The sequence below is a fragment of the Oncorhynchus kisutch genome, unplaced genomic scaffold, assembly GCF_002021735.2.
Source record: "Oncorhynchus kisutch isolate 150728-3 unplaced genomic scaffold, Okis_V2 scaffold855, whole genome shotgun sequence".
Classification (NCBI taxonomy): Eukaryota; Metazoa; Chordata; class Actinopteri; order Salmoniformes; family Salmonidae; genus Oncorhynchus; species Oncorhynchus kisutch.
Genome location: NW_022262800.1, coordinates 1 through 10,000, shown reverse-complemented (window position 1 = coordinate 10,000; position 10,000 = coordinate 1). Strand labels below are relative to the sequence as shown.

Genomic DNA, 10,000 nt, shown 5'->3' with positions numbered 1-10,000 from the left:
TCTCTCTCTCTCTCTCTCTCTCTCTCTCTCTCTCTCTCTCTCTCTCTCTCTATATATATATATATGTATCTTTCTACAGTATGTTGTCTTCATGACCTGTGAATTCATAGCCATCGTAATCATCGCTGTGCCGATGGTTCGCGCCCAACGAAGGTATCCACTTCCTCCCCTAAAAATGTCATTGACTTTTTAACAATGAAAAAACTGTTGTTATGTTAATGAACAGTGTGTGATGTCATAATAACGTGTTCTTTATTCATTTAAGATGGAGGAGATTCTGGACAGAAGGTTTCAATCTGTGACTCCTCTTCACGATACTGAACCGCAAGTCCAGAGGGAGCTGAACAAACTCCAGGCATCAGTAATCAATCAATCAATCAATCTGGCTTCAGATCTGTATTATCTTCAGCCAACTTATCTAAATATTGTTAACATTGCCAGATCTGGATCAACTTTAACACCATCATTATTACCATAAAATCAATTTATTGACAATGGTAGACAGAATAGTTGTCAAAAACATACAGAGGTGGACCAGACTAATTGTTTGCTGTTGTACAATATTGTTGTTTGTTGTTGTACAATTTTGTTGTTTGTTGTTGTACAATATTGTTGTTTGTTGTTGTACAATATTGTTGTTTGTTGTTGTACAATCAAACAAATGTTGATATTGATCTTTTTTGGTTTGTTTGTTTATGTGGTTTGTCCATTAGGATCAATGCTGTGGACTGCGTGGCCACTCAGACTGGGGTTGTCACATTCCACTCTCCTGCTACTGTCCTCCACAACCTCCAGACAACTCATTGGACAGTCTATGTGAGACTGTAAATCTAGGCCTACAGAACACTATGGTGAGTTTACCTACAGTACCTTCCTGTTAGGAGATGGACAAGTAGAGATAAGGCTGTCTTAACAGTGAAGACATGTTAGATGCACAGAGATGACTAATAGCAGCAGCCAACGGATTGAGATAAACAACATATGACATGGAGAAACAAGACACCCTTGGGACCAGCCTTTCGTCATTTAAATGATAAACAGCTGAGGGATGGGTCTGGAGAAATGTAACCCCTCTCCAACTCATAGACAGAGCGATGGATGCAAGGACTGACCATCCATGATATCAACATTATAGTCTGTACAGTGTTTGTCTACAAAACATTGGAGTAAAACAAGCTTGTGTTTGGGGCTCTGATGCGGTACGACAGTTGAACTAAGCTCATGAGAAATTATATTCTTGAATCATTTATTTTAATTTTACCTTTGTTTAGCTAGGCAAGTCAGTTAAAAAACAAAATTCTTATTTACAATGATGGCCTAGGAACAGTGGGTTAACTGCCTTGTTCAAGGGCAAAATGACAGATTTTTACCTTGTCAGCACAGGGATTCGATCTTGCAACCTTTCAGTTTCTGGCCCAACGCTCTAACCACTAGGCTACCTGCCTCTAACCACTAGGCTACCTGCCTCTAACCACTAGGCTACCCTGCCTCTAACCACTAGAATACCTGCCTCTAACCACTAGAATACCTGCCTCTAACCACTAGGCTACCTGCCTCTAACCACTAGGCTACCTGCCTCTAACCACTAGGCAACCTGCCTCTAACCACTAGGCAACCTGTCTCTAACCACTAGGCCACCTGCCTCTAACCACTAGGCCACCTGCCTCTAACCACTAGGCTACCTGCCTCTAACCACTAGGCTACCCTGCCTCTAACCACTAGGCTACCTGTCTCTAACCACTAGGCTACCTGCCTCTAACCACTAGGCTACCCTGCCTCTAACCACGAGGCTACCTGCCTCTAACCACTAGGCTACCTGCCTCTAACCACTAGGCTACCTGCCTCTAACCACTAGGCTACCTGTCTCTAACCACTAGGCTACCTTCCTCTAACCACTAGGCTACCTGCCTCTAACCACTAGGCTACCTACCTCTAACCACTAGGCTACCTGCCTCTAACCACTAGGCTACCTGCCTCTAATCACTAGGCTACCTGCCTCTAACCACTAGGCTACCTGCTTCTAACCACTAGGCTACCTGCCTCTAACCACTAGGCTACCCTGCCTCTAACCACTAGGCTACCTGCCTCTAATCACTAGGCTCCCTGTCTCTAACCACTAGGCTACCTGCCTCTAACCACTAGGCTACCCTGCCTCTAACCACTAGGCTACCTGCCTCTAATCACTAGGCTCCCTGTCTCTAACCACTAGGCTACCTGCCTCTAACCACTAGGCTACCTGCCTCTAACCACTAGGCTACCTGCTTCTAACCACTAGGCTACCTTCCTCTAACCACTAGGCTACCTGCCTCTAACCACTAGGCTACCTACCTCTAACCACTAGGCTACCTGCCTCTAACCACTAGGCTACCTGCCTCTAACCACTAGGCTACCTGCCTCTAACCACTAGGCTATCTGCCTCTAATCACTAGGCTACCTGCCTCTAACCACTAGGCTACCTGCTTCTAACCACTAGGCTACCTGCCTCTAACCACTAGGCTACCCTGCCTCTAACCACTAGGCTACCTGCCTCTAACCAGTAGGCTACCCTGCCTCCAACCAGTAGGCTACCTGCCTCTAACCACTAGGCTACCTTCCTCTAACCACTAGGCTACCTGCCTCTAACCACTAGGCTACCTGCTTCTAACCACTAGGCTACCTTCCTCTAACCACTAGGCTACCTGCCTCTAACCACTAGGCTACCTACCTCTAACCACTAGGCTACCTGCCTCTAACCACTAGGCTACCTGCCTCTAACCACTAGGCTACCTGCCTCTAACCACTAGGCTACCTGCCTCTAACCACTAGGCTACCCTGCCTCTAACCACTAGGCTACCTGCCTCTAATCAGTAGGCTCCCTGTCTCTAACCACTAGGCTACCTGCCTCTAACCACTAGGCTACCTGCCTCTAACCACTAGGCTACCTGCCTCTAACCACTAGGCTACCTGCCTCTAACCACTAGGCTATCTGTCTCTAATCACTAGGCTACCTGCCTCTAACCACTAGGCTACCTGCTGCCCTGATGTCAGTGGGTATATATAATACATGTACAAGTCCAAAACTGGATGTAGCAACTAAGGATAGAAGCTTTAAACAGACTTGAAATGTGACAGAGGCTTGTGGTGACCTATGAAGGAGTTCGATCCTGTTTCTCTGTGTTTTTCTGAAGCTAGACTGTCAGCGCAATAACACACACGGACAAACTACAACTTCAGTGTCCCAGGAGCGCTGGGTGTACAGCAAGGTAAAGCAGTCTTATTTAAATGTTGTTCATTTTTTATTTTGATGCCACAATTTTGAGTGAAAGCTAGCTAGCATTGGGCTAAACTGACTCCAAAGTTACAAAATAAATCACTAAAAAATTAAGAGATCTGTTACCACAGAGATACTATTCAATTATTTAATATGTAAATGTAATATATAATGAGTTCTAATATCTAATTATATGGCTGTTACAATGCCATCTCTATCTGTTCCAGCCTTGTGGTCCCATCCTGAAGAGACACATGAACTTCCTGATTCAGATCATGATCGGATTCATCTCTACATTTGCCACCATTATGGTATGACCACTGACTTGTATTGTTTTCATGTTTAATTCATGTTGATTCATGTTTTAGTGTGAAGCTACTGTTATTGTTTTAATGTGTAATGTTGATTCATGTTTTATTGTGCAGCTACTGTTATTGTTTTAATGTTTAATGTTGATTCATGTTTTATTGTGCAGCTACTGTTATTGTTTTAATGTGTAATGTTGATTCATGTTTTATTGTGCAGCTACTGTTATTGTTTTAATGTGTAATGTTGATTCATGTTTTATTGTGCAGCTACTGTTATTGTTTTAATGTGTAATGTTGATTCATGTTTTATTGTGCAGCTACTGTTATTGTTTTAATGTGTAATGTTGATTCATGTTTTATTGTGCAGCTACTGTTATTGTTTTAATGTTTAATGTTGATTAATGTTTTATTGTGCAGCTACTGTTATTGTTTTAATGTGTAATGTTGATTCATGTTTTATTGTGCAGCTACTGTTATTGTTTTAATGTGTAATGTTGATTCATGTTGTATTGTGCAGCTACTGTTATTGTTTTAATGTGTAATGTTGATTCATGTTTTATTGTGAAGCTACTGTTATTGTTTTAATGTTTAATGTTGATTCATGTTTTATTGTGAAGCTACTATTACTTCCCCAGGTGTTGTGTCTTTAGATGCAAGACAAGTGTAGCATTTAGTACAACTATGGTTCAATACCACAATGTGGACTCGTTGATGTGGATATGAGTGGATAAAAAACACATTATTCTGTGCACATTTCTATATATTATATCATGTTTTGTTATAGCTTTTTTTTTACTGTTAAAACAAAGGTAAAATCAAAATAATGTGAAAGTGAATAACATTTCCAACGTGCTATACATTGTAAACAAACTGGAACCTTGAAACTTGATCTGTTCCACTGTATTCCAGATTGCTGCCATAGTGATGTCTCTGGTAGTGCTGGCCCTCCAGATTCGGTCCACAGAGCCACCGCTCAACGACAGCCTCGACAGAGTCAAGTACCAACTCAGTCCTCTAGCTGTCACCTGACCTCAGCGTCAACACCACAGATAACCCTGCTCTGCACGAGGACGAGAACTTGATTCATATATACCAAACTGTTATCCTCCTGCTGGTATTTTGTTTGGAACACTAGCTACAGTGAAAATCAACACACGGCTAAATTCCAGTGCCTGAACTCAAATGAAAAACAAACACACGGCTAAATTCCAGTGCCTGAAACGTTCCAGTGCCTGAACTCAAATGAAAAAAATTAAACACATGGTGTGGCTCTCATCCCACCTCTTCCCTGCTGTACAGTTTGGTTAAAGTCTGGGTTTCGTTTGATTTCCTGCACATGATACATGCCAATTGTTCCCCTCAGATCTAACTATTGTACCTTGTTGTTAAAGTGCATAAAAAAATAATGAAACTGCATGTTAATAATGAGTGTATAAGTGTGGTATGACAATGGTGAATGAACAAGCCATTATGAATATCTGTCCAACATGGTGAAAGGTTTGTCATCCTCACAACAACAAGCATCATGTCAGTAAACAACCAGCTCAGAGTTAATAAAATGATATGATTTAAATCATTACTGCTCGTTGTAATTGTGTCAGAATAATTTCCAGAGAGGTGCTATGTTGTGTAGAGAAATGCTATTTCTCATGTAGGTGACCAAACTATTGTTAAGGGGGGGCTACAACTCAGAGTTGAGCCTGTGGGGTCCCCTACAGGATAGCTCCCGCATTACACTAATGGCCAAAACCAGCGCACACACACATGATCTCCGTTGTAGCTGAACGTTGAATGCCCGAAGAGGATTCTACGATGACGGACAGACAACTGAGCCAATGGCGGAAGACTACAGACTACACCCCAGCTGAACCAAACCAAAGATCCGATCTTCCAGAATCAACCTACTTTCTGTTCTATATATAAGTGGTGTACTGATTGTATCGGTCTCTTCTTCGTCTGCGCTTCCGTACGAACCAGCGGGAGAGCCGTAATTACGCTGTTCTAGATATCTTCACTCTGAATAAACTGTAGCTTGTCATACAATTTACCACCTTGTCTGAATCGATCCTTGACCGACTCGTCCGTCTACATATCCAATTGCTAACAGTTGCTATGGCCAATGTAGTAAGTGGAAAGTGGCAGTTATGATTGAACAATATGATTTTATGAACATAACCTCAAAGAGAGCCCATATAAGAAGATACGCAGGCGAATGGAAACACATTGGGAAGGAAATCTAAGCAAAGAGATATATTCAATCCACTAGTACAAAAAAAAAGTGATTTTAACATAAAAACGTATTTATATTTAGTATTTTGATCTTCGACAAGGTTTATTTGCGACATTTTACATTGCCATAGAAACGACTGACGCCAATGCGTCACTGGCAGGAACCAGCAGATTGTCTGAATGAGATTTTGCGCGGAGAGTGAATCGAAGAGAGGTAACGTCAACCGGTCATGACTGTTGTTGACTAGGCTAGCGTTAGACACTGGACAACTTTGTTACAACTCTAGATTAAGGTAATAAGTTAATTGCGTCTGAAAGTGTTTTGTGTAACACCCCTCAGCAAATAACGTTAGCAAAGCAACTCAACTGCAACTAAAATTGCAACACAGTTTATACGTGTACCCATATTAGGTAACGTGAGTTACTGTAACGTTGCGTAGCTTCCACCTCAAATAGTACTGAAATACATTTTGTTGAAGATTTGGATTTGTAGTGTTTTGTTAGATCCACCTCATTTAGCTAGACTGAAATTGACATAACTAATGTTTGCTGAAAAATAAATGTCCCTGTATTGTGTTGTGTGTGTGTGTGTGTGTGTTTGTGTGTGTGTTGACAAGGCATACAAGACAGGTAGCTTGTTAAATGCCAACTGATATATTTGGGTTCAATTGTATTAACAAAACATTTATTTGTTTTCAGGATGACATCTTCATCTCTGAAAATGTTTTCATCCTGGAGGAGAATGTGCAGGAAGCAGAGGTGGTACATGCAAATCCATGTTATTTCTAAGACTATTGTTTATTTCAAGTATATGCAGTGATTCTTGAATATAACTATAGCCTAATAGATGCCTTAATTGTTTTCTACCAACAGGAAAGAATGGTTTGTACAGCATGCCAAACGGACCCCTAGGAGCCAGTGTTGCTGTGCTGCGGTAGAGAAGAGGTTCATCGGGACCATCACTAAAGAGCTCGGGGCCCCGCCCATATCCGCCATAGATGGAGCTGACGGAGAGTGAGATCACTCGCTGAATGAACCTGACAGCTCAGAATTACAATCATCTCAGTGCGAGACAAGATATACTATCTATCACTTTGGGGGTGCGGGATAGTGTTCCCGAAAAATGGAGAAGGAGCAGGCCATTCAACAGCGAATTAAAAGATACACCCATCCTTAAAGGGAATCAGAGTGGAATTGTTTTTCCACAGATTTAAAAAAAAAAACTGTTTTAATGGATGTGTTACCTTGTCCTACTGTTATAATGGATGTGTTACCTTGTCCTACTGTTATAATGGATGTGTTACCTTGTCCCAGTCCTATTGTTTTAATGGATGTGTTACCTTGTCCTACTGTTATAATGGATGTGTTACCTTGTCCTACTGTTATAATGGATGTGTTACCTTGTCCTACTGTTATAATGGATGTGTTACCTTGTCCCAGTCCTACTGTTATAATGGATGTGTTACCTTGTCCTACTGTTATAATGGATGTGTTACCTTGTCCTACTGTTATAATGGATGTGTCCCAGTCCTACTGTTATAATGGATGTGTTACCTTGTCCCAGTCCTACTGTTATAATGGATGTGTTACCTTGTCCCAGTCCTACTGTTATAATGGATGTGTTACCTTGTCCCAGTCCTACTGTTATAATGGATGTGTGACCTTGTCCTACTGTTTTAATGGATGTGTTACCTTGTCCTACTGTTTTAATGGATGTGTTACCTTGTCCTACTGTTTTAATGGATCTGTTACCTTGTCCCAGTCCTACTGTTATTATGGATGTGTTACCTTGTCCTACTGTTTTAATGGATGTGTCCCGGCCCTACTGTTATAATGGATGTGTTACCTTGTCCTACTGTTATAATGGATGTTACCTTGTCCTACTGTTATAATGGATGTGTTACCTTGTCCTACTGTTTTAATGGATGTGTTACCTTGTCCTACTGTTTTAATGGATGTGTTACCTTGTCTTACTGTTATAATGGATGTGTTACCTTGTCCTACTGTTATAATGGATGTGTTACCTTGTCCCAGTCCTACTGTTATAATGGATGTGTTACCTTGTCCCAGTCCTACTGTTTTAATGGATGTGTTACCTTGTCCTACTGTTATAATGGATGTGTTACCTTGTCCCAGTCCTACTGTTATAATGGATGTGTTACCTTGTCCCAGTCCTACTGTTATAATGGATGTGTTACCTTGTCCTACTGTTATAATGGATGTGTCCCAGTCCTACTGTTATAATGGATGTGTTACCTTGTCCCAGTCCTACTGTTATAATGGATGTGTTACCTTGTCCCAGTCCTACTGTTATAATGGATGTGTTACCTTGTCCTACTGTTTTAATGGATGTGTTACCTTGTTCTACTGTTTTAATGGATGTGTTACCTTGTCCTACTGTTTTAATGGATCTGTTACCTTGTCCCAGTCCTACTGTTATAATGGATGTGTTACCTTGTCCTACTGTTTTGATGGATGTGTCCCGGCCCTACTGTTATATTGGATGTGTTACCTTGTCCTACTGTTATAATGGATGTTACCTTGTCCTACTGTTATAATGGATGTGTTACCTTGTCCTGCTGTTTTAATGGATGTGTTACCTTGTCCTACTGTTTTAATGGATGTGTTACCTTGTCTTACTGTTATAATGGATGTGTTACCTTGTCCTACTGTTATAATGGATGTGTTACCTTGTCCCAGTCCTACTGTTATAATGGATGTGTTACCTTGTCCCAGTCTACTGTTTTAATGGATGTGTTACCTTGTCTACTGTTATAATGGATGTGTTACCTTGTCCCAACTGTTATAATGGATGTGTTACCTTGTCCTACTGTTATAATGGATGTGTTACCTTGTCCTACTGTTATTATGGATGTGTTACCTTGTCCCGGTCCTACTGTTATAATGGATGTGTACCTTGTCCTACTGTTATAATGGAGGTGCTACCTGTCTCCGGTCCTACTGTTTCAACTCTCTCTCTCTCAACCTATGAATGCTCGGCTATGAAAATACCAACTGACATTTGCTCCTGTGGTGTTGAACTGTTGCACCCTCTATAACCACTGTGGTGTTGAAACTGTTGCACCCTCTATAACCACTGTGGCGTTGAACTGTTGCACCCTCTATAACCACTGTGGTGTTGAACCTGTTGCACCCTCTATAACCACTGTGGTGTTGAACTGTTGCACCCTCTATAACCACTGTGGTGTTGAACTCGTTTCACCCTCTATAACCACTGTGGGTAATATTTTGATGTAAAAAAGGGCTTTTGTAAAATACATTTGATTGATTGATTGATTGTTTGCTGTGCTGGATACTGTGTATTCACTAACTGTCTGAGTGATGGGAATTTTATATAGCAATCTGTAACATATGTGGTGTGTGTATTTCATCTGCATCTTAACTTCTTAAAGTGGCAATCGGCAGTAGATACAAACACAGTGTCTCCCTGCTCCTCTTTCGGTAAAAAGCTGAGGGATTGGTGGCTGGAGAAATGTAACCACTCTCAAATTCATAGACAGAGTTATAGATGCAAGGACTGACCATCCATGATATCAACATTGTTATCCTGTTTCTATGATCTGTTTCCACTACCATATAACCCGGTTAGTTTTGGATAAAGGTGTCTGCTAAATGGTATATTATTAAAGTCTACGTTGACTCTGCCAACCAGTTGCCGAGTGTAGTTACCATTCCTTTCAATAATGCCAGCCAACGCTTGTTGAAGTCAATACTCTAAAGACAGGGACACCGGGATAGTGCGCACTGAAAGTAGTATTATCTTCAAAGCAAGTTAATCTGGTTACGTGTGAACCTGTTGTTATAGTGGACAAGCTAACTAATACAATGTTTTACACAAGGCGCAGACATTAGGTCTATGTCGTAGGCTCGAGTTACGAAATGAATTGTATACAGTGCCTTTTCGTCTGTGTATGCGCGCATTCTGGAAGAAACAGCACACGCAGGGATGAGCCGCCGTGCATCTTGTCCAATTCTACCTTGTGCAGGCAGATATGGTGAACTGGCGATAAACTTTGCTCGTCAAACAAAATCATAAGAAAAGTTAGTCTGATACCGAAACTAAATCACAATGTATTTATAAGGAGCATGCCCCATCATTGGTGAGAATGAGATTTCATGAATCATGATGCTGTCTGCGATTCAAACTCTTGTCGTCTAATCTAATGGTAAATGTGTTACCAACGTGCCAAAC

The 10,000-nt window shown here is 41.2% G+C and overlaps 1 protein-coding gene and 1 long non-coding RNA gene across 3 annotated transcripts in view; both read left to right on the top strand.

Annotated features, from left to right (window-relative positions):
• LOC116362649 (uncharacterized) overlaps window positions 1-5,137 on the top strand; it is an 8,797-nt gene extending 3,660 nt beyond the window's left edge. Inside the window, exons 4-8 of one of the 2 annotated variants that reach the window (XM_031816700.1) lie at window positions 266-355; window positions 714-851; window positions 3,168-3,242; window positions 3,478-3,561; window positions 4,468-5,137. In XM_031816700.1, the coding sequence (XP_031672560.1) occupies window positions 266-355; window positions 714-851; window positions 3,168-3,242; window positions 3,478-3,561; window positions 4,468-4,587 (507 nt within the window). In that variant the 3' untranslated portion in view covers window positions 4,588-5,137. Of the gene's footprint in view, window positions 1-265; window positions 362-713; window positions 852-3,167; window positions 3,243-3,477; window positions 3,562-4,467 lie in introns of both variants that reach the window. The other variant, XM_031816699.1, reaches the window with a different exon arrangement.
• Window positions 5,138-5,582: 445 nt separating this feature from the next.
• On the top strand, window positions 5,583-7,075 carry LOC116362650 (uncharacterized). Its single transcript, XR_004207764.1, has 3 exons — window positions 5,583-6,080; window positions 6,487-6,546; window positions 6,661-7,075. It is a non-coding gene; the product is annotated as an uncharacterized LOC116362650 (long non-coding RNA).
• Window positions 7,076-10,000: the final 2,925 nt, after the last annotated feature.